We start from the raw sequence: 24,985 nt of genomic DNA, 5'->3' as shown, positions 1-24,985 counted from the left end.
ATATTTATCTTACAAAATGTTTAACTTTTATTGTTTTATATGAGATACTTAGATTCGAAAGATTTGAACTTGTAACCTTTTATACTCTTTCTCTAAACTTATCCGGTAGTGACGAAATTTGGATAAAAGAAATTTAAGAGTGTTAAATTAGATTTTTTATATATAATTTAATTAAAAAAAGTATTCATTTTCTTTTTTTAGTTTGTCTATTCAATACAAACACACATGATGATAAAATTGAAATAAATATGACTATTATTTACTATCATTTTACATAAATCATTTACATGAGTAGAATTGTCAATTTTAAAAATCTTTTCCGAATAAACGATGACTCTATCTCTCGTATAGAAGTTTTGTCCATGTTATTAAACCAACTTTATTTTTTTTCAAATTGTTAACAAGAGAATAAACCCAGGTCTTTCCTATTGATCTATCTATTAAATTATCTTATGACTCCCTTAAAATAAAATAATGAATATGAGTATGAAATGAAAAGGCGAAATATGACTGGAATGTGTGTTTTGTATAGCTAACACTAAACAAAGAAAAACAAGATGTAGGGTCCCAGAAGACTAGCATGTGAATCCAACCATGTTGAGTAGTAGATAGTGGCAAAGGCTTCCCTACCAAAGACCCCACCACCACCACCATGGACCCTCATGCTCCCCACAACCCTGAATAGCAGCTGTCCAACATCACACATGGCTGCATCATCATCATCATCATCATGCACTTCTCCCTCTAAAACCCTTCCTCTTTCATGCATTCTTTCAAACACCAAACCCACTCAGATCATGGACAAAAACAACTCCCTCCCTAAATTCTCATGCTCCTACTCTGAATTCGGCTTCACAGAACGATCAAACTCCTACAACTTCAACGGGCCACTCCAGAAGGGAACTGGGTTCTGTGCAGCGAATGATCCAGAGCTCAAGAGGAAGAAGAGAATCAAGTCCTATAACGTCTTCACAGTCGAGGGAAAGCTTAAAACAAGTGTCAGAAACGGCTTCAAGTGGATCAAGAACAAGCTTGGAGATATTCGCACTGGTGTGTGAACTCTTAATTATTTATTATATCACTAATCATTAATTACAATTAATATGTGCTGCTACAACAACTCTTTCTTCTTCTTCTTCAATGATATCATATGAATGAAATCAAAGGGAAAGAAGAATGTTCCCTTTTCTAAGAGAAAATCGAATACTATTTTCTTCTTGTATTTTCCAACAAGATCTTTTGACTGTAATATGTGATTAAGGGTTTTTTTCTAATGGTCTTATAAAAAAATAGCATTTTTTCTATGTTGTATCAAACAAGCAAGAGTTATGTTTCAAAGAATTTAGTGTAGACTGAACTTCTTTTCTTTGTGATTTATATGTTCTTCGTTTTAGCTATTATCTAAAAGAAAAAATGGTTGAGGTGGTTAAATCCTGTAAGTTTTTTTCTACTTAATTAACTCGAATGTTAACAATAAGTGATTAATTAAGCCTTATTTCATGTGGATAGTTGAGACTTCTCTACAAGTCTAATTAAGATTAGCTTGAAGAAAATAATTAAGTTCGGCATTAAGAAATTAAATCCATTTTTCATAACATGAGCTTGGCTATAATATCTAATAACTTGAAAGTTGTTTTCAGTTCCATGAGACAAGTCAAATCATAGGAGAATAAATCTTTAAGCTTAATTTTCGTATTAGTTTAGAATATTTTTTACAATATTTAGTTCAAATGATCTTAAACGTGTTTTTTTAAATAATATTTAGAAATTTCCTAATAATACTATACATAGCTAAATAACAATAAAAAAATATAAAGCTAGTATATTAACAAAATGTATAACGTGTTTCTCCCTCTTTCTTTATTTCTTTCTTTACCTTTTAATGCATGGGTATCATAGGTATTTTAATCACTAAGGATACAAATCGATTTCAAATAGAAATATCATCAAAGTAAAACTCTTAACAGAATTATTACCCTACAGTGTACATAACCAAAATTAGCTCTACTTTTTTAATAAATATAGTATTTAACAATCCACTAGCTACACTCTTCAAGTCTTGGAAAAAATATGAAAATTTAGCTTATTCTAAAAATTAGATAAATATGAATTTTCAAAACCAACTCAGAACATCTTTAATAGAATATTTTATTTTAGGAGTTAACAACTTTTTTTTTTTTGGATTCATTCTATTCAAGCATAATACAAAATTTTATTTAAATTTTTCTTATATTCATTTTAAAATGCTAAGTATTTTTTTTATAGGTACACAATGAATGAATGCGCTGATTTAATTGAAATGTAATCGAAAAGTATTAATTATTTTAATTATTAAAAAATAATAAATAGAAAATATTAATAATTGATAATGAGAAAATATAAACATTTACAATGAGTATGAAAAATTAAATTTCATCATTATTATTAAAATGTTTCCGGTACTAGGAAGGAGTGTAAGATATCTCAAGATTTGAAATCTTTTCCTGAATATAATGGTAATCGTTAATATTATATCATTCAATATAGCCAAGGTACCGGAAAAGCATTCAATATATCTAATTTATCTTTCATGATTATGCAATATAATATATGTATACATGTTATGCGATATTCAATACATAATTGCCAATCGAAATTTTAGCCTACTAACCTACAACTTTTCTAACTATATATTTGATATTTTACAAATAATTTTGGCTTAATTCATAATTTAGTCTTTATATTTAGGTCTTTAATATGGTAATGTATATGTTTTTCTCAATTTAGTACCTATATTTTAAGAATAAACTCAGTTAGTTACTATTTTTTTAAAAATAAATCAATGTGACTCTTTTAGTTAAATTGTCATTAACTTGGTTAGACGTATCACATGTTAAAATCTGAGTCTACCACATGTCAAAATCTGTATCATCTTCTACTTTGAAGGTGTCACGTGTCAAAACCAAAAAAGTTCTAAACATAATATGAAGTTTGACAAATTGTAATAAAAGATTAGATGATCTACTGAATGAATAACACTTGGACTGTCACAATGAAACACAATATTCAAGTCGTTCATCATCCCCTTCAACAACAAAGTCTTATTCACCCCATTTGTGAGCATAATGAACTCTACCTGGATAGTGGATAAGGCCTCAATAGACTACAACCCGACCTTCCAACTAATTGTAGTTTCAAACAATGTAAAAATTATTGGTAATCCAAGTGAGTCTAAGTCTCACATGAGTAAAGATAAGAAAGTTAAGCACCATATAAGAATGAAGACCCATAAATCAATTGTCTTAAGGTTTTGGATTAGAGGTGGTGTTAATCCCTTATGTGAGGGTTGGGTTAATGTCTCATTGGTGTTGTATCTCCCCAGCGATCCTCCCTTGAAAGACCCAACAAAAACATACCCAAAAACTTTCTAGTATCAACATTACCTCTACAATGACAACATCCTAAATTTTTCATGAAGTTGTTAACCACACTAACCATATGCACTAGATTTGGTTTCTTGTAGACCATCCCATACATGATACTCCCTATTTCATTAACATATGAATAACCTTCATCTTTCTTTGCCCTTCCTCAAAACTAGGAGCTTGGGTAATTAATAACTTTGTGTGATGTCCTAAAAGTGTTCCCATAATGTTTTAAACCTTTCAACCACGTTCTATAAGGATTCTTGCCGAGATAGACACAATACTCCAACTGTTTGATCCATTTTTGTGTCCATCTTAAATATTCACCTAGTTGAACCAAGATCCTTCATTTCAAATTATGAGCTTAATTTTCTTTGAGCTTTTTCAATTCATTTTCATATTGATTGACTATAAGGATATCGTCTATATATAAGAGCAATAATCACACATACATTTCTTCTCTTTTGAGGATGTAGGTGTATAATTGCTCCCCGAAAACCTTGTCTACCTTAACAAATCATCAAATATCTTGTAGCATTGCCTCATAATCTATTTCAATCCATACAATAAATCCTTTAGGAGACACAACTCCCCCACCTTCTACCCTTTTAGACTATTACATGTGAACGGTCTCCTCCAAATTTTCATGTAGAAAAATTGTCTTCACATCCAAAATTTCTAATATTAGATTGTATTGGTGAACAACTGATATTAAAATCCTTATATATTGTTAATCTTACTCATATCCCCCCAATATGAGACTCTTGGCTCCATCCTCAAATTCCTCACAATTTCTCTCTCAAGTGTTATTCTCCTTGCAAACTCTCTTTTCGTCTCGAACGTGTTTTCTACCCACAAAGTATTCTACTCATGTAACATTTTCCAAAGACAATACCAATGGTTGAATTTGTAATACTACCAAGCAAGAAAACACAAAAATAATCATGTTCAACATATAGTCTATTAAAAAGCTTAATCAAACAATGATGTCGTTTGATGTAAGGAAGTAGAAAACTATCTCCTAATGGTGTGTTTAGACTAACCGTTTGAGAGAGATATTGTGAGGAATTCAAGTGTGGAGTTAGAAATCCCACATTGAATGGAGATTAGTAAGATGAGCAATATGTAAGGAGAAAGACCTATAAACATAATGTCTTAAGATTTTGGTTTAGAGGTATTCGATCTCTTATATTTGGGGAGGCTCATGGTTCAAAATTCGTAAAACATATATCTCATAGGTTAGGTAATGATTATTCCCAACATGTTCACTCAAGGAGCCTAACAATTGTTGTTGCTTGAAGAGTGTTATATGAGTATAACATTCATGGGTAGAACATTTTCGAGATGAACATGGAGTTCGCAATATGTGGAGGAGACTCACTTGAGGGGAGAGATTGTAAGGAATTCAAATGTGGAGTCAGGAGTCTCACATTGAGTAGATAAATGAAATGAATAATATATAAGGATAAAGACCCATAAACCTAATGCCTTAAGGTTTTAGGTTGAAGGGGGCGTCAGGTCCCTTATATATGGATTGACTCATTGGTTGACACTCATTGGATCCACATATCCCAGGTTAGGTATTGACTCTCCCTAATATGTCAACTTGAGGAACCTAATATGATGAGTGTTATGGAAGTAGATGACTCATGGCTAAAACACTTTCGAGGTGGAAAAGGGACTTTGTAATGTAGAGAATCACAATTGAGAAGGAAATTGTGAGAAATTCAATTGTTAAGGCAAGAGTCCCACATTGAGGGGAGATGAATTAGATAAGCAACATACAAGGACAATGGTGAATCTTCAATAAATACTTTGGGTGTGCTAAAACATATTTGCAAAATTTTTAGGGTTGCCCCAACAAAATATATGTGAGTTAGGTATCTTATGTATGGGTTGACTCATCACTTAAGATCCACCAAATCCACATCTCCCAAGTACCATACCTAATATGTCCATTTGTGGAACCAACAATTATATTCACTATCTTTTTTTTTTTTGTATTTTTGTTGTTAAAGATTTTTCTTGTTCACTATAAGAAACTATACATTATCTACGAAATTATTTTCGTAGATAATTTTATTTTATCTATGAAAAATTTTCATAGATAATACTAACATTCATAGATAACAAAAAAGCTAATTTATCTACGAAAGTTTTGTAGGTAAGTATACTAGATTTTGACAAAAAAATTCCTACGTAATATTATATATTATATACGCGCATAGTTTCTCAGATAAGAATTATATATTTTGTTATCTACTGAGATTTAGTGGATACCATATAATTAAAAGAATTAAATAAATGCTTGCCAAAATTTTTGTGGTTCACCCTGAGAGCGATGTTCTCTCACACCTAACACCATTGTCACCTTCGATTGTCGCTTGGGTTCTACTTTCTCACCGTCCTCGATCATCGCCTGAGTTCCATTATCATCGCCATTCAATCCTCTTCACGGCTCATGCCTCTGGTGCTTTTACGTTTCAACACCACCATCTCACTATCGTCGCTTCACTATTCAGTCAATGAACTTGATAAATGTATCATTCATCTATCTCATTCTACTACACACATTTCCCATCTATCACCAAAAGTTCTTGAATGGCGAACAAAGGTTAGGATCTTGCATTCTCTCACCTACGATTTAGGGTTTATGATTTGTGGTTAATTTAAATGAATTTGATTTTATTACTTTTCGTCTTGTGTCTATAATTTAGGGTTTATGTTTTGTGGGTTAGTTAAGAGTGAAAGTGAAAGATGGATCACAGTGTGGATGCTCAATACACAGTCTTGATGACCATCACCCATTTCGTGGTGAAAGTGGAGCCTTAAAGGTATTGAATATATTCTGATATAACGACCCCTTTGTTTCCTTATGTTGGTATTTGTGGTTGCTTTCCTGCTTTAAATCTTCGTTTTCGATTTTTTTCTGATTATTTTTTCATGTAATTCAAGATACTCAATTGCAGAACTGTATTAAGGATTTTCATGGATAAGGTTTCCATGGACGTGTAGGAAAAGAAGAAAGCACTATCATGTCTATAAGAGAAATGGTTTTCAGATATTTGTGAGTTTTGTTCTTTTGTTTGCCTTTCTTATTTATCCTTTTTTGTTAGACATATGTGTCTTTTAATTTGACTCTGCGAATTTTTTGCAGTCTTTTTAAATGTTTTCAGGTTCATGATTTTGTATTTGTTTTGGCAGTAGTTTTCAAAGACTAACTCACAGCAGATGCAATTCATAAAATATACATCAAATGCACTCATATATTTTTTGTTAAAGAATTTAGTTCTTTTATGGCTTTGAACTTACCAATGTGATACTGATTTCAATACTGTTAACTCCTTTGAATTTACTTTTTCATTGTTTGACAATGTTCATGTACTATGTCCCATTTCACGTTATGATGTATATGGGTACACTGATGTGTTTCTTTTCCTCATTCATTGCATTCCTCTATTCTGCTTTCTCTTTGGTGATATGGGAAAAATGCTTATGGCAGGCATTTGACGAGGCAATTTCCGTGCTTGACACATTGGGTCAAGAGTCACACAAAGTTTATAGTACATTGATCATGCAACTTCTCTGTGACAATCTAACTTTGTGGAAATCATACATCACGATATCTCTTTCTCTCTTGTACTGTATAATACTAAATATTTCTTGTTTTGCATTTAAGTGTAGACTTTAAAGTAGATTTATTTTTCTGGGCACAATGTGTAAACCTTTAATTCTGTTTTCTCCTCTTGGTGGTTGGACAAAGTTAAATTGTAAAGGAACAAACCATGTTATACGGTTCTTTAATAAGCTTAACACCAACAACATAAATCTTTCATTTGTAAGAACCCAACACATGAAAGTTGAAAACTAATTTAAACTTGTTGGGTTTTACATCATGCTAGTTGTCAAAATCCAAATACTAAGTACCCTATCCGTTGAAGCATATTTTTGTGTTACTATTGTTTTCATGTAATATTGTGATACTTTTAAGTTTTTCTCAATGGAATAGTTAAATGTTATCCTTATATTCAAATAATGACAAATAGTTAAAATATATGGGCGAGATGCTTTTCTCTGCTCATGGATCACCTATAGGTGAAAATAGAAAATGAAGTAAATACATGCTTTTGTAATCCTTAATTGATTCTGCACCTCTGTGTTAAAAGGAAAATAATAAAAACTATACAAAGGGAACCTCACGAGACATAACATTTTATCTAAACCCATAATTAACCATCTCTTCACCTTTACTTGATATGATCCTGGTAGTGCTAAGGTATAAGCTACATTATCACCAATAATGTTAATCTTTTTTTAGATTTATCGTATCTCACTACAACAATTTACGATGATCTTCCTTTATGCATTGTAATATTATATTGTTACTTTGTTAAACACTCATTAATTATCCTAAAAAATATTCTACAACCTAAATTTTTTTTAAGAATATACTTAGAGTATATTTTCATATAATGTCTATTTCTTATATAATGTAATAAATTATGTGATTATAATTGTATATATGAAACATAACAATGATTACTTTTCAATTGCATAATGATTAAAAAAAGGGAAAAAATATTTAATTTGCAACTAAAATAGATAAAAGATGTGTGTGAAATCTTAATCTATGTGAGAGAGAAATATGATGGTACATACTTCAGAAGCCGTTATCAAGTTTAAATAGGTTACCACAGGTATTTTCCTAATACTGATTGGATATTTTGTAGGGTAATGTATTAAGCACGAAAGCATACTAAGTGAAGATTGTACCCACCGAGGAAGAAGAATCAAAGTGAGAGCAATGCTAGATGTGCCATATGCCTTTCAAAGTGTAGAAGACATGCTTTTTAGAGAGACATTTGGAGATGTAATAGTTAACCTGAGGAACTCATTTTCAATGCCCATCAAAAGACAAAACTTACATATTGATACTGATATACATTTTTGACAAATTAAAGTTATTTAAAAAATTTATAATTTTGTATTAATTTATAAAATTATTATTATTATTATATATATATATATATATATATATATATATATATATATATATGGTTGTAGGGATTTTAGAATATGTTTTTTTTTTTTATATTTAAGTTATCTACGAAAATTTTCTTAGGTAAGTTACCATTTCGTAGGTAACTTGAGTACTACGAAGTGTATTTTTTCATAAAAAATTTTGTAGATAATTTTGCTATACTGTATTTCGTAGATAAAAATCGTACTTAAGTTATTTACGAAAAATATTTTCATAGATAAAGTTACCTATCAGCATAATACCTACGAAATTCACTTTCTAGGTAATTCGTAGATAAATTTAGATTATCTACGAAAAAGTTTAATTACCTACAAAATATTGCTGTAGATAATAATCATATTTTTTGTAGTGATTTTATATCTTTATGAAAAAATTAGTTACCTTTTTAATTTGCATATAATTCTTATTATATAATTTTTAAATATTTTTTCAATTCAAATAATATTATAGTAATATTTATAATTTTACATATTTTGGTTTATCATTTATTTTTTACTTTTTTATATAAAATTAGTTGTTTGAAGGTATTTTATATTTATATGAAGAAAAAATTAAGTTGTCTGAATTGGTATGATAATATATTAATATTAATATGTTTATTGTTTTTATGAGTTTTTAATTTGTATGGTTGTTATTTTAAAATTTATTTTCTTTGTAAATAGAAAGTTCACAAGCAAGTAACCATGAATGAAATAATTAAAAACAAAGAGTTGTGATTATAGATATTTGTAAATGTTTTAACCTTTAATTTGGATTTTTTTTTTTCCAAATGTTGAAATTTGTTGACGAATATGAAAGGAGTTTAAAGTCTCGTACCATAAAGTTAAGTATCTTATTTTAGAAAAAGGGTTGACAATATCCAAGCTAGTTTGAAGAATATAAGGTTGAATAAGAGAAATAAGATTGTACTTGCGATAGTTGGAAATACGAATAAGGGAGGTGCCTTACCAATTATGATGATAACCATGTTTGATGATAACCATTGTCACAATCTCATAAACGCGTTTGTGATCAAGTTCCATACTCCTTGACTTTCCAATATTGTTAATTATCATTCCTTACATCTTTATATTTTGGGCTAACATTGCATTGTTTTTTCAAATGATGCAATGATATTGAAGTACCTATTTTAGATACTTTTGCCCACATGAATTACATTTTGTCTTTTCTTTATCACCTTTCATGCCAATTTTAGAAAAAAATTTCCAAGCTTCAGATGTACAAGTCTTAGCTCTCATACTCACTTTTTGGAAATCATTATCTTCATTGTAAACTACAGGTGACTTATTAGGTTTTTCATTATTTATAATATCATCAACATCGTAATTCACATTGACACTTTTATGAATAGTTTCAGATTTGTGTTGCAAACTAATTTGAGAAAAATAAAATAAAAGTAAAAGTAAAAAATTTATATACTAAACAAATATACAAAGGAACCATAGAAAGTGAATTTCAACAAACAAACCTTAGGAAGACTCTAAGATACATAGATGTAGTGTTTGGCAGCCAATGCACAAGGTGTGGAGTAGAACTAGAAGAGGTGTGGGTGTATGGAAGGTATTATGGGTAGCAGTAATTTGGAAGGTTTGGAAGCATATAAATAAGGCCATATTTAGACAAGGTAAAATGGATGATGTGGAAATATTCAGTTTGGCACAGTTAAATGCATGATTGTGGATGAAGAATAAAATACCAAATATGTCATTTTAATTTTCAGATTGGAATCAATGTCCTATTGAATGTCTAAAAACAATGTAATTGGGGTATCTGAAAATAGGAGAAATCATAGGGTAGTGGATTAGTTAAAGGCAAATAGATTGGTGTAGGATATAAATAATAACAAAGGTTGGTAAAAGAAGTTAGAGGGTTGCGAACATGTACAATAGATTGCAAATAATTGTGTTTGATTAGTGCATTGCAGGTAATTATTACAGGAGTGGAAAGAGTACATTGGAAAATTATACGAACAGAGCTTTACTATCCTATTGAAGTGATGGGCTAGAAGATGGTGCCAAATCTTGAAGATAGCATCACGCTCGGGCTAGACCTTGAAATTTAGCTTGCACAATGAACATTAAGGCTTACGTAGAAGTTGATGTTGGAAAGAGTGCAAGATGATGATTATAATGCACAAAGCTACTATTATGCAGTAATGCATCAATATTCAATTAATAGTAAACTTCTACGACTGTAGTAGTTTTTAGTTCAATTGTTATGTTTTTTTTTCAAAAGGATCACTTATAACAAATATTTTGGTGGTACATCTTGGTTATAGCAAGGACTTTGGACAAAGAGGCTTGAGGTTAAATTGTTGGGTTTAATTGTAATATCCAGGTGAGCAACATGCTTTTGTACATGAGTTGAGACATCCATAATGTCTCTTGTACATATATATATATATATATATATATATATATATATAATACATAATACATATAATTGTTGGGCAAAAAAAATTAAGTCAAGCTTCTTTTCATTCATAATAATAAAAAAAAAATCCAGATCGGTTCGAACCTGTGATGAGCTAAGTTTGCTTTCGGGTTACAACTCATTTTGACATATCTAATGTTGGTACAAAGAAGTTACAACAATGCATATATGGAATTTGTCGAGCCTAACCATGTTTAAGTAATCTAAACTTGGATTACCCAATAACCAAAAGTATTTAAACAAGTTAGGAGAATATATCGTCACTAGCCATAAGGTTGGAGTGTGGAAAAAGCCATTTCAAAAGGCCAATAGTAATATAAGCCTAATACTAGGTAGTATAAATAGGTGATGATTATGCATTTATTACATATATATTCTAGTTTAAGGAAGAGCAACAATCAAGTTGGGTTAGATTCGGGTCCAACAACACCAATCCAGCACAATTCAAATTTAGCATTTAAAATCCATATCAAATTGTTTAACTTGTAGGGTTAATTGGATTCGGATGATTTGGGTTAAGTTAAATATGGATAGATGACAGGTTACCTAGATGGAAGGTAGGAGAGAAACGTAATAGGCATGGAGGAAGATGAGAGGCATAGGTAGCACAGAACACAAAAAATACCTCAGAAAAAATAAAAACAAAAATCCTAATATCCTTATGTTGGAAAACATGGCCGCCACCACCAATTTGGCGGCAATAACACCGAAAATTATCACATCCTAGCCACGATTCAACAGACTTAAACCCTAAGCACGAGAGCTCTATCATCTTTTTGGAGAGAGAAAATTTGTTCTTTAAAGGCAAACGATCTGTCTTGCCAAGTAGTGCCACCCGTGAGAGCAAAAAATGATTACACGATGATAATGGTAATGATGGGTTTGGATATAGAAGTAGATGAGCATGGAGTTGTATAGAATCTATTAGAAGGGGAGTCTAACGCAACTAGTGCAGAAAAAATCTTTTTATATCGGTTAAAGAAAAGCTTTCTACACCGGTTTCAAAATCGGTATAGAAATAAACAATATAGAAAATTTTCACTTTTCTATACTAGTTCCAGAATCGGTATAGAAAGTTTCATTTATTATACCGTTTAAAGCCACAACCACTATAAAAAATGTTTGTAAGACTCATCTCTTATGCATCTCGTGAACTTTTGCTTTTGATTTCGTAATGCTCCACTTCACATTTTTTCTTCAATGGACCATAACCTTCTTCATAACTATCATCTGTCTCCATCCTTGAACCTACTCTTCTTCAACTTTCATATCATCCACCTATTTTATGTCCACAATTCTTCATCAGCAGAACACACAAAATAGCATACACCATTCTCAAAAAATTGCATACCTCCTAAACTCCAAGTTCTAACCCTTCACCCATGCTCTTCATCATTGAAACCACCTTCCATTCATCTCCATCACTTTTCACCTTCATCAACATCAATTTCCATGATTCTTCATCCTACATTTCCAACGCACAACACATACCAAACAACTTCACATTTCTTCTCAACTTATAATCAGAGAATAAATTAAAATAAATAAATAAATAAATGAAAGCCCCCACCACTGCACAGTACCCCGTCGACACTCACCACGATGCAGGAGCACCACACAGTTGCAAGTTGCACCACCATTGATGCGAGCCAGCAGGCAAACGCGTGTCATCGTCAACCACCATCGAAAAGAGAAAATCGTGCTCCAAGTTGGCCACTATCATCGCAAATCATGCTCCAAGCTAGCCATTATCATCGTAAATCAACCACCACGCAAGCCACTGCGCCTCACCACCACTTCACAATATTATAAAAGTGTCACCACATCACTTTCTATATCGATTCTAGCTTTAATCGGTATAGAGAGTCTTACAATATTTACAATTTTGCTACTGTGTCATTTTTTATACCAAGTGGATTATAATTGGTTGTTATAAAAATTGATTTTTGCAATAGTGCGACGAAGGGAAGAAATTAGGAACCATAAAGGGAAACTTTTTACTTTTATAGTTAGTAATTTCGAAACACGTCGGTTATCCATAAAATTTAAATTCAATCTTCATATCCGACTCTTAGAATCCACTTTTATCCGAATGTCATTATCCATTATGACCTGAACCCAAAGAAAACCGATCAGGCAACAATTTTTATTTTCAAATCTATCATATTCAAACGATTATGGTTTATTTTCTCATACCTACTCCACTTGACTTGAGCATCAAAATATCTTTATAAACACATAGAAACAAAAAAGTATCCGTTGAAAAGAAGGAATAAAATCTCACATTGGAAACTTGATAGTCTCAAATAAAAAAGTCATCTCAATCTTATAAGAAAAATAAACAAAACTTTATATTTCCAATAAAACGAAATAGAAACGTTTCACAATGTCACTTTACAAAACTACATATTATCAGTTGTGACAATGACAGTTCATAGGAAACTATCTACCTTCAAACTGCTGATATTAGACATATGACAATTAATAGGATATTATCCACTTTCTAACTGCTGATATTAGATATATTTTCAACACAGGTTCCAAGCTGGTAAAACCGACTACCTTTTCAAGTTATTCCTCAAGAGAATAGCTGTATAGTTACTAAGTAATCTATCACAACCTTACATATTCTATCAGTATCCAATGTCACTATAAAACTGCACTGCTCTTTAAATTTTTCCATCTTTAGAGGGAGTTCAGCATGATGAGAAAGGAACATCAAATTCTTGAGATTTCATCAATATGAAGAGAAAGCTTGTTTTGTATAAATGAATTACAAAACAAATTACTCAACACTGTTTACACCAGGGACAGGAACAAGAAAGTATTGACACTATTTCATATTGAGGATTCATTCATTCCAAATCTACTATTCCAAAATTCGAGAGAAGGATCTTTATTTGATCAACAAAGTCTGAGCCTGTTGCATACTCTGTAAGCAACCCTACAGCAAAACCAAACATTGCCCATCTGTACAAATGAAATTTCTGATTAGTAAGTTAAAATACAACAGAACATGCAGAACAATGCTGATACAATTTAAGTGTGACAGATATTCATAAATAGAATGACAAAGTATTAAACACAAGTAGCTGAGATGATGCTTTGAATCTAATATCTACTAAGATTTCAACTAATCATGAATGCAGACAAGATAATTGCATCTATTTGTTTTCAGCTTTACACAAAGAAACTACTATCTGCATAAAACTTTATGTTTCCAATAGATTGTGATAGGAATCTTTAATCATCTTACTAGTTGTGAATCTTCTCACAGAAATTTTATGAAAGGAAAAACCGTAATGAGAAAATTGTAAACTTCAGCATCTGAAAATGTAAATGTTACTGTTTCTTTTGCAAAGGACTGCGAAGCTTTTGTAGAACAATTAATTGCGCCAATTGGGTATCCTCAAAACTCTCACCTTTTGGCGATCAAATTAGGCCAAGATAAAAAGAAAGAAAACATTTTGAGCAAACCCTCTTGAATTTGAGGAACAGAAGAACAGAAATTAATAAAAAAGGAAGCAATGAACCAATTAGCTGGTGGTAACAATTAACCAGATGTGCCAAGATAAAGAAAATGCAATTAACATAAACCCCAGATATAGAAAAGATCCAATTTGATTATGTGGCAATAGCAGAGGTTTTACCTTCCATTGTTAATCTCATTTTTCCCTATGAAACCAAAGAAAGGACCCTGATTTGCTTCTTCAAGCTTCTTCTGTTTGAAGTATTCCTGCAACTCCTTAGCCTTTTGCCTTTGAAACTCTAATGTAATGAGATTCTTAGCATCCCCAGCAAGAGCAGTAGCAGGCTTCTGTGGTGGAGGTGATGGAGGAGTCTGAGAAGGAAGTGTTGGCTTCTGAAGCTGAGGAGGAACAGTTGCTGATGATGGTTCTTTTATCTGGGGTGCCACTGGCCTTCTCACAGGCCCTTCAGCCTGAGAGCTCCTTATAGTGACACTGTGAGGCTTGGAAGAAGAAAACCTGAAAGAATAGGATGAAGTTGAGGAAGAGCATGATGGAGAAGAGGAACAAGGTGGGATTTTGATGCATGGGATTGAAGATGCCAGAGACATTTCTTTGTTTATTTTTGTTTTTTCTTTCTCCTGATGCTAACTAACTGTGCTCAGATTTTTACTTTATTTTATTCTGGTTTAGCCTTTTTTTCTTGTATTGGGTTGTACTTTGTGGTATCTTATCAGAATCAGAGAAGATGTGTGTGGATAAGGTGTGACCAAGTTTACACCAGAAAGTGGCTCAAAGTGAGAGGAGTTGTAAGTGTCTTAACCACTGAAAGCTGACCAAGAATGTCGTTTTTTATACTTCATTATTTTATATATTAAAAACATTTTTTTTATATATTTTAAAACATTAAAATTCATGTATTTTATGTTAAAAAAATCAACAAAAAATCTATATTCATTTTTTACTTGATCGTGGTAAGTGATCTGGCATCATCAACCACTCAATTTTGTCTGATTTTGGTGTAGAAAACACAAAGGATAATAGAGACTTCCCTTCCTAAGAATATGCAGCCACTGCCCTGGGTTGTTTTGCTTGGAACCTCCAAGGTTATATAATCCAATATTTTAGAATTAAAATAATTGTGCTCAAATTGATAATTTAAATAAGAGTTTAATATGGTTTTTATTCCTAAATTATTATAAAAAGTTATGATTTCTTCTTAGGCAAAACATTCTTTTCAATAATAAATTATATGTAAATATTATATTATCATTTTCTGTAAAATTAATATTATATTCTAAAAAACATTTCGGATACCATTGGATAATCACTTTATATGACTTTTATAAAGTACAAAAGTTAAATATTTAATAATTTAACTTAAATTCGAGGAATACGATTTTTTTTATAATAATATGAGGAGGAAAGCATATTTAGTCCTTAAAATAAAATTTATATTTTTATATAAACTTTAATTTATTTCTTTCGTAATGATGTTATTATGAAAAGATGAAAAAACAAAATACATTAAAGAAATCGCTATTGTAATATCTTATAAAAATTTATGAAAATTAAAAAAATATGTACTCAAAATAAAATTTGTATTCGAGAATCCATTACATATTAAATATAAAAAATATGGGGAAGTATAATGCTAAAATAAAGTGATAAAAGTTAGAAATGATAAGATAAAAGTTAGAAATGGGTGCTGGAATTTCAAAAGACATTATTTAAAAATGACACATAAAACAAATTTATTCTCAAAATAATACGAGTAAAAGAAATTGCCTCTGGGGAAGTGCTCTTCGAGTATGGAAAAAATAAAACTAGTGTATGGAGAATTATTAAATATGGAATGAACACACTGTAATAGTTTCATTGAATTGATTAGTTTATTGATTATACTAAAATAAGAGTTAGTAATTAATTCAGCAGTTTCACTTAAATGCAATACCATAATTTTGAGTGAAAAAAAAATGTATGCTTCTCAATTATTTTTACAGAAGCATAGGATGAACCCCAGAGTTACTATAGATGTAATATTACATAATTTAACACGTGGTAGCAATAAAAAATATATATATATATATATATATATATATATATATATATATATATATATATATAGATGGATGATAAATAGAGATTGGAGTTTTGAAAAATGAATATAAATAAATCATGAGAAAGTAGCTGGTAAAAATATACAAACCCACACATTAATCGATCTTCCTTCAGTACATTTTTAGAACCAAAGACAGCATTATAGTTCTTATTTCTTCCACTGAAGAATATTCATTTGGTAGATATGTGTCTGTGGCATATGACTCTCCATACATTACTATAGCATAATGCAAATTATATTTGTGCAAAATATCTGAGTAAGTTAAAGAAATTAGTTGCCATATTTTGGCACACTGAAAAGTTTGCCATGAAATCCACAAGAAAAACAAGAAAGCCAAGACAGAGTGCCAATCTTTTCCTCTCATCAGACAGGGCATTTCTTCGCTGCCTCTTGGAAAATTGCAGACACATAATCTTCATTACTCAAAAAACTGAATGAAAGAAAGAGAAAAGGAACCAAATTTCTCTGAAATAAGAAGGGAATACCAAGCTGGCATCAGAAGTTCATTTCCCAATCCAGACAGCAAATATACTTGGCAAAATCGTTATATCTGTACCACTTCTACACAACGAAAGAGCATGAAACTATATATAAATACAGAAATATATATAAAGAAAACAAACTTTGTTTAAGTTATATATAAAGAATAAAAACCTAGAACAGATTATATACAAAATTCAGATGACAAAAGCCAAAGAATTCAGATGACAAATTATATACAAAATTCATCAAAAACAGAGGAACAAAATTGAAGGCCACAGCAAGCATTTATGGAGACAAATGATTGCTCGGGTAAGACATGGCATATGGATCTCCACTAGACTGAAAACATCTGCTCCTTTTCCTTATGCACAGTGATGGAATATGTTAGCAATGAACAAATTGACACCGAAAAAATGGATCTATCTTTTGGAACGCCAATTTACATTATAGCACAGTGACAAGTTTTGTTATTCCCGTACTCAAATTCATCAGATGACACTTCGCTGCAACGAACAACAATCACGATCTCAAAGAATAAGTTACGTGGCAAAACAAGAAAAGGTAAAATATAAATATTGCACGGGAACATGGTTAGAAAGTTCCATTACATCCAGTTCAGCCATTAAAAATAATAAAATGTTTCATAACATCAAAGAAAAAACAAATGATTGTAATCTAGCATGTTAATGGATGAGAAATTAAAAAATACACTAATTATAGTTCGTCCTTATTTGTATTGTTTAATATAATAGAAAAGAGAAACATGAACCTTACCATTTGGAGCGAAAACTACGGCCATATGTTGGTCAATCATCTAAGACATGAAAATTTAATCTAGAAGAGCTACAGGGTAAGGTCTTGTAAAATGTCCAAAATCTGAACGGACAACAACTGAAGGTTTCACCTCTTTAGGCAATGATTTAGCCATTAAAGAAGCTAGAGAAAACCGAATTTAGTCCTCCAAGGTTGCATGCATCACTACTACATGACTTCCAAAACTTTATAAACAAATTGGAAACCAAAATAATATGAGGGATTAATTTAACATTAAATACTCGAGCAACTACTTCAGAGACAATTTTTGAAGAAGTCGTAAACAAAAGAATCTTCCAGGGATTAATTGGAACCATAATAGTATGAGGACTAACGTCATAAGAGGTTCTATTTTGTACAAAAAAAAGTAAGATTTACTCTATGTGATCGAAACTTGAACAAAGGTTGTCAAAGATGAAATCCTACCTAAAATACAAACAAAAGTATATTAGCACAAACAATAAATTTGGGGATATTAATCGAATTGGATTACATCTAATACACCTAATCCTTCAAGTCAAACTAATTAAATTGGAATAAATTAGTGTGCTTAATTAGATCTTTTTACTTCAAAACCGAATCAAACCTCTATTTTTGTTTCCTTTTCATATATTTGTAGGAGGTACTCCTTGAATCTACATTCGACAATAAAAGAATCCTTTTCAATTCTTCCTCTTTCTTTTTCTCTACTCTCCCCCCACTTGACTGTTACCTATGGTTCTAAAAGAACTGAAATTAACCATTGCAGTTGAACGAAAATTTTGAGAATAAGGCTCTGATTACAAAATAGAAAAGAAATATTATAGTGCTAGGTCATTTGAGGGGGAATTCACTAGAGAGATTCAGGATCAATGAGCAACAAGCAAACCCATAAAGAGACACGACACCACTTCCAATCCAAAACCTTAACGCAATAGGTATGTAGCTCTTCTTTCTTATATTTAGTTCAAATTTCTCATTTCTACTAGGTGGGAGTCAAACTCATGATTTCCTACAACATATGATTCTCTATTGGCAGGCAGCCCTAATTGCAGTCACCCCTAGCCTACTTTAATTGTGGCGTATCAAAGTTGTTGTCAGTGTCTAGGAAAAGGCTACCAATGAAGAGGTTGACCAGAAAAGTTGATTGGAGAGTTGTAGTGTGAGGCAGCTGAGACATCATCTCACAGGGTGTTGAATCACATCATGTAGAGATAAAACCTAAGCAAATGCTAATAAAGTTTGGCCCATCCTTGTTGGACAAGTCAGTTTTGTAGAAATAAGTTAAATTTTAAATACAAATTTTAAGATGATATTAGAGGTTATTCTAAGATCCATTGTTGAGTAATCTGCATTACCATGCTTCCCAGCCTTTAACCCTGGGCCTGATAGGCTATGCTGCCTTAATTAATCACCCATAGCACAGCTTAATAGCTGCCTTTCAAAGTTAGCTCTCAATATCTCAAAAAGGGCTACCTATTAGGGGGTTGAGTGAAGCATCATACTGAGTAGCTGTCAAGATGCCAGCTCTTACGAGTTAAAATCGTACCTCAAGTAAAGATAAAGATAGTAATGCTTACACAGCTTGAGTAATCACTTACCGTAAAAGCAACTTTTGTAGGATTAAGAATGCATTACCAGGATAACACGTAATGAGCTATAAATTTGAGAACCACTACCCTAACAGCATTTCGGTATTACTAGTCCTGTTGATTATAGAAAACGCTGGACACAGAAGTGGTGAAAAGATACTGAAGAGATTTATTTATCACCATAACTCCATAAGCAATAATCGATGAAAGACTCCTTTGTCCCTATACTGTAATTGACCATTTACTGCATTTATCCACGTACCAATGTTCAATGGAGAAATCCTTCAAAATGTTGAATTTACAGCGTAGAGAGAGAACATGGTTGGGAAGGGGTCTCCAATTTATCACAAGATCAGAATTACCAAACAGAAGAATAAGCAAAATCTGACTCTTCAGAACAATCAGATTAATCATTCAAATGGATAGGCAAATAATGCAATTTATTCAATCATCTAAACCAAGGTTATCAGTTAGGCTTGTTCAAATTTAAAACTAGTTTCACGAACCGTATCAGTTAGACCTGATAGACAGTACTATGAAAGAACAAAACATAAAGCTTCTTACAGTTCAGAACTGTGTCTGAAAAGTGAAGCTAAATGTATGTCTGCTCTGGCTAATCAGAATTCAGCTCACTCTTTAGCTCACAAAAATGCAAACCATTTTCACTCAAAGCCCCAATCCTTTCTTAGACCTTCGGTGACAATAACTATCAGAATTTTAAATGAACTGTGTCTGAAAAGTGAAGCTAAATGTATGTCTGCTCTGGCTAATCAGAATTCAGCTCACTCTTTAGCTCACAAAAATGCAAACCATTTTCACTCAAAGCCCCAATCCTTTCTTAGACCTTCGGTGACAATAACTATCAGAATTTTAAATCAGTGAGAATAAAAGAAAGGAGAACAGAGGACAAGCATGTGTGATTTGCTATCAATCAGACAAAATAAAGTACTAGGCGTTCCTAGTGACAAAACGTGAGACATGAGACAAAAACTTTCAAACTTTACATATGATCACCCAAACAAACTTCTTAACGAAAACAAAAACGGCAAAAGTATCTGCACTGAGTATGTAAACTTTTGCATATAGAAGTCAGTAGACAAAATAAAATATTCAAATACCTGGGTTCATATTCATGTAATTGAACAAGCTCACTACCACAAGCATCAGTCCATTGCACTTTCCTTCTCTCTGTTTGGACATGAGCATCATTCTCCTTTCCACCTGATGCCTCATGTTCAGCAACAACCTCGACAGGAACTGGTTTTTTATTTCCTTGCCTTTTTAAGCTACTTTTAAGTGCAACCTGTCTATTATCATCATTTACATTGTCAGGAGGATACTGGCCGTTGATGGAAACCAGGGTCCCTGAAGAGACATCATGGTGTTTGGCATGGACCACTTTAACATGAGATGCAGTGTCAAGACTTGCAGAGGCGCAGCCGAAGCAAACAAAGGAAGCGCACCTGCTGGAGAGGCGTTTCTTTCTGGAAGCCAGCTGGAGCTCGTGGTCAGATTCTTGGCCTACCAACTGGAACTGGCTCAACGGCAAAACCCTCATGGATTTATCCTCACTCCTCTGACCCAAGAGAAGAAGGGTCAAACCCTTACTATATCCTGAAGCTGAAGAAGAGAAGAATCCTCCACCTTCGACTGTCAATAACATCAGTTCAGCTCATCGGCGCACCAGAAAACTATTTCAACATACGGCCTTTCACAAAAAAAATAATTTATTTATCAGCATGATCATGTCAATTTCTATCTAGTTATCTTCTACATGTTTTCATAAAGTAATTTCCATCCCTTTATTCACACAATTAATAGAATATGCTCAGTTTATCGCATTCAGAGTTTGCATGACAACAAAGACAGACGCATTACAGTGAAGATGCGTAGTAGGACACTAAAACAAGGACAAACAAAGTACCAAACCACTAAGAGTTTCCCATGTTTCTTAATGTTCCAATAATGAGTCGAATCTGTCGTACAGAGGTTCAAACATCTAAAACAGTGCCACAAGGAATCAAGCTGTTGTACTTGGCCACGATTATAAGAACAGTTTGAAATCATTATTAAACGAAGCACCTTTTTTTTTATAAAATTTCAAACAACAACTGTTGATTCATCACTAAAGAAAAATAAGGATAATCTTATTCTATTGGACGAGGTCAGCTACCAGGTAAAGTGAACTACATTATGACACAACCCCAAGTTTGTTTAAAAACCAAATAACAAACTGGTAAAATTCCACATGGAAAAATAGGAAAAGAAAAGATCTCAATTTCAAGACAATCAACCCACTAAAAACACATTTTAGCATGCAATTCTCTCTCTCCCTCTCCCTCTCCCTCTCTCTCTCACAACCTCCCAATTTCGCAAAATTAAAGCAGAATTTGTATAAACATTTTGTAGATACTAATCTTGCTCGATCCTCAACAAATTCTTTCTCTGAATATCCAATACATCTACACATTCAGAATTCGAAATCGTCCAATTGTTTTCTTAAACACAAACTCATCCACTTTTCAGAAAGAAAAAAATGTTAAATTAATAATAATTAGCGCACTGAGAAAAGGCGAGATTCAACATTGTCGCTTCTCCTCACTTTCTCGGGAAACAAAGAGAGAGATGAAATTTAAGGAAGAAACGAACCGTAGATACCAAAACGTTGTCGGGTAATCAGCGACGGAGATCAGCGGTGGCGGTGCGTTGAATCAGCGGCCGCGGCGGCACTCCGATTGCCTCGTTGGAGCAATGAAAGGTTGGAATAAAGCTAGTGAAGTAAAAGGGGGAAAGAAAAAAAAAATGAATTTGTGTCTCTTTTCTTATTTTTTTAATTTTATTTTTTATTAGGTTAAGATTATTTTAAAGATGAATAATGAGTGTGGCGGAAAGATACATCAGACTATTATCGGTGGGGTCCTATGAATAAATGTCATGAAACCTTTATCTTCTCCTTTCACATTAAAATAAAATAATGTATTTTTTATATTTAAATTATCAAAATAGGTAAATTTAAAATAAACTATACAATTTAAAATATGTCGTGTTTAAATCATGCAACTTTTATTTTTTTTTATAGAAGTTGTGAGTTCAGAAGAAGATTTTGATACGTCAGTAAAGTTGTCAGGTGAGCACACAACTCTCACTCCTATTGGTAATTACTTCTGTGGTATAACTTTATTTTAACAATATATTAAGTTACGTGGTATTTGACATAAAAAAAAAAATAGTTAATCTGTGTAATTTTTGTTGGACTAGCCAGTTCCCAGGCCTTGAGGAATCATAGGTAACAACACTTATCCAACAAAGACCATTAGATTAAAGTCTAAATCAGGTCAGACTCATGAATCCTATTATACAATAGCATATATTACGAAGCATATGATTATCTACAAGTTAAATATGTTGTTATCTCATTTTAAAATTAGTCTATTTTTTAAATTTTATATTAATTTAGTCATTCATCTTAAAAAATGTGAAAATTTAGTTATCTTATCAAATTTTGTTAAATTTATTTGATATTTTAAATATATTTAATGATAATATTTAAGTTAACATATTGAAGCGAAACTGTGTCAAACAGTGTAAACAATTCAAATACTATTATAAAATGCGTTTAAAACATTATATAAACTTAACAAAAGAAGTTGATTAAAAAAATTAAATTAACGTATTTTTAAATATGAATGATTAAATTGGTCAAAAATTTTAAAGAGAGACCAATTCCAAATTTCACTGAAACTTGAAAGACCAAAAACATATTTAACCCTTAAATCTAAGATTTCCTATTAACTTAGGTATAAGTTCTCATTATTGTGAAGTCCGGTGCATGAAGAATCGGAAGATCCAAAAGGTGTCACTCGAAGAACATTTGTAAAAGTTAAATTTATCCTATTAACTCTGGTTATCATATATCCAAAACTTAAATTTTAAAACATTTGGAATAAAAATTATAGAATACCTTGAATTTATTTATAATAATTTTGTGAATAATATAAACATGACAGTGGATTTTGAAATTAATTAATTAGAAGTAAAATATCTCACCCAAGTCAAAATTTAATTATCACAATGATTAATTAATTAATTAATTAATGTAGAATGAACAATTATACAAAAATATCTCATTCTAGGAATTTATTAGAAAATAAAATAATTATTGGAAAATATCGAACACAATCAAATCTTAAAATCATAACAGAATGCATGCACTTCTTCCGGTCTTGACAGCTTTTGAATTTATTAATTTCAATTCATAAAAAATCATAAAGCAAGAAATTTTACTCGCCAAGTAAACTAAATAATTATTTTCTAATTATATATTACATTAATTTTAAAATAAACTTATAATCATTTATTAAACTAACAAACAATATGTTGAATTATTTTAATTTTTTTCTTTTATCTACCTACTATAATGAACAATTTCTACCTAGATACTAAAATATTTCAGTATAAAAATATATAAGGTAGTCCCTTATTCTTTAAAATAAATAGTTGTTATTCAACCCAAAAAGATATTATTTCTTAAGCAAATTTTATTCTATTGTTAAACACTTTCTATTCTTAAAGTACCATCAAAGAAAAGAAGAAACACAAAAAGCAAAAAAAAAAACAAAAAACAAAATCACGGCAACTTTAAAAGAAGATTTCTGTAATGGAAATCTAAGTCGAAAGCACGTGTTCAGTATTAAAAATTAAATTTATAATCGTATCTCGAGTTCATGATTTTATTTGTCTACATAAAAAAATCTATTGCAGAAACTAATTTCGATAAAAAGGATTTGAGAATCGTGTGCTCGGGTAACAATGCAGGGTGATCTGGTTCATTTAGGTTTGCAGTCCGCACAATGTGGGTCAATGCGGGTTAGTGTGCCTCATCTGGTATTTTAACCGTAGATTTGAAATGTTTGGCTTGCTCCGCATAAATGTGGGTTAGTTCGCTTTTTTATTATTATGTTTTTTCAAACTTTTTTTAATTTTTATGATAAGAATTTTCATGTTTAAAGAATTAGAAAATTTTAAGAAGTTCACAAAATTAAGAGAAAACTTTAAGAAGTTTACAAAATTAAGCATAGATTTTGAGAAGTTGGATGATAAATTGATAATTTAACATTCTCATCATATTCATATTTATACTATGATATGTATTCTTTAACTTTTATCACATTAAAAAATACATAATACTTGTCTATTTCAGTCATACAAGAATTTGAAATATTAATGCAGTAGTCCATAAAAAAAATAACTGTTATACACAAGTGCAAATTTTGTTAAACGGATTTGCAGATCAGTCCACACAGGTTACGAACTTTTGTGGGCCAAGCCAGTACAGGCATGCAGATTCACTATCCTGACATGTCCCACTTTATTTTTGGGGACTGATCCGACGAATCAGACTTATGCTATTATCACCCCTACTCACGTGACAACTTGATTAACAAAGGTGGAGTTCTTGCACACAATTTTTTATTTTAAAATTAAAATTCAAAATCTTCTTCTAAGTCCATGGACTTCTACAAAATAGAAGTTGAAATGATAATCTGAATCCGACTTACACCAAATTATGTAATTTATTTAAAATTTGCCTATTTTGGTAATTTATGTATAAAAATGCACTATTTTGATAAAAAAAAACTAGTAAAATAACA

The 24,985-nt window shown here is 31.3% G+C and overlaps 3 protein-coding genes and 1 long non-coding RNA gene across 9 annotated transcripts; 2 read left to right on the top strand and 2 right to left on the bottom strand.

Moving 5' to 3' along the window:
- Nucleotides 1-732: 732 nt before the first annotated feature.
- Nucleotides 733-2,096, top strand: LOC146887141 (uncharacterized). Its single transcript, XM_085671785.1, has one exon. It carries the CDS (start codon nucleotides 798-800, stop codon nucleotides 1,056-1,058), a length of 261 nt encoding a protein of 86 aa, XP_085527911.1. The 5' UTR covers nucleotides 733-797; the 3' UTR covers nucleotides 1,059-2,096.
- Nucleotides 2,097-5,650: 3,554 nt separating this feature from the next.
- LOC114181729 (uncharacterized) lies at nucleotides 5,651-7,211 on the top strand. 2 transcript variants are annotated; one of them, XR_014994391.1, is made up of 4 exons: nucleotides 5,651-6,018; nucleotides 6,122-6,238; nucleotides 6,360-6,471; nucleotides 6,907-7,211. It is a non-coding gene; the product is annotated as an uncharacterized LOC114181729 (long non-coding RNA). The 2 variants fall into 2 exon arrangements; XR_014994390.1 differs by having other exon boundaries at nucleotides 5,657-6,018; nucleotides 6,143-6,238.
- A 6,372-nt stretch (nucleotides 7,212-13,583) lies between these two features.
- Nucleotides 13,584-15,053, bottom strand: LOC114181464 (light-harvesting complex-like protein OHP2, chloroplastic). Its single transcript, XM_028067929.2, has 2 exons — nucleotides 14,529-15,053; nucleotides 13,584-13,848 (listed from the first exon to the last, which is right to left on the bottom strand). Exons 1-2 carry the CDS (start codon nucleotides 14,954-14,956, stop codon nucleotides 13,734-13,736), a joined length of 543 nt encoding a protein of 180 aa, XP_027923730.1. The 5' UTR covers nucleotides 14,957-15,053; the 3' UTR covers nucleotides 13,584-13,733.
- A 1,505-nt stretch (nucleotides 15,054-16,558) lies between these two features.
- Nucleotides 16,559-22,164, bottom strand: LOC114182683 (uncharacterized). 5 transcript variants are annotated; one of them, XM_085672827.1, is made up of 4 exons: nucleotides 21,984-22,164; nucleotides 20,453-21,042; nucleotides 16,953-17,028; nucleotides 16,562-16,856 (listed from the first exon to the last, which is right to left on the bottom strand). In XM_085672827.1, the coding sequence occupies exons 2-3, from the start codon at nucleotides 20,995-20,997 to the stop codon at nucleotides 16,971-16,973; spliced, it is 603 nt and encodes a 200-aa protein (XP_085528953.1). In that variant the 5' UTR covers nucleotides 20,998-21,042; nucleotides 21,984-22,164; the 3' UTR covers nucleotides 16,562-16,856; nucleotides 16,953-16,970. The 5 variants fall into 5 exon arrangements, with proteins under 5 accessions (XP_085528952.1, XP_085528953.1, XP_085528954.1 ...); XM_085672828.1 differs by having other exon boundaries at nucleotides 16,562-16,850; XM_085672826.1 differs by having other exon boundaries at nucleotides 16,559-17,028.
- Between the last annotated feature and the right edge of the window lie 2,821 nt (nucleotides 22,165-24,985).

The sequence above is a fragment of the Vigna unguiculata genome, chromosome 4 (assembly GCF_037176805.1).
Source record: "Vigna unguiculata cultivar grain cowpea cultivar isolate G323 ecotype 2 chromosome 4, ASM3717680v1, whole genome shotgun sequence".
NCBI classification, from domain to species: Eukaryota; Viridiplantae; Streptophyta; class Magnoliopsida; order Fabales; family Fabaceae; genus Vigna; species Vigna unguiculata.
Note: the sequence above shows the minus strand (reverse complement) of the source record. Positions and strands in the feature narration are given on the sequence as shown.

What these genes read in the sequence shown, in the direction of transcription:
- LOC146887141 (XM_085671785.1), top strand. Translation starts at nt 798, where the DNA reads ATGGACAAAAACAACTCCCTCCCTAAATTCTCATGCTCCTACTCTGAA.
- LOC114181464 (XM_028067929.2), bottom strand. Translation starts at nt 14,956, where the DNA reads ATGTCTCTGGCATCTTCAATCCCATGCATCAAAATCCCACCTTGTTCC. An exon ending in AATGAGATTAACAATGGAAG is followed by an intron (nt 13,849 to 14,528) that starts GTAAAACCTCTG and finishes TCATTTGTACAG; the next exon opens with ATGGGCAATGTTTGGTTTTG.
- LOC114182683 (XM_085672825.1), bottom strand. Translation starts at nt 20,997, where the DNA reads ATGTTATTGACAGTCGAAGGTGGAGGATTCTTCTCTTCTTCAGCTTCA. An exon ending in TTACATGAATATGAACCCAG is followed by an intron (nt 17,454 to 20,452) that starts GTATTTGAATAT and finishes TGTTCGTTGCAG; the next exon opens with CGAAGTGTCATCTGATGAAT.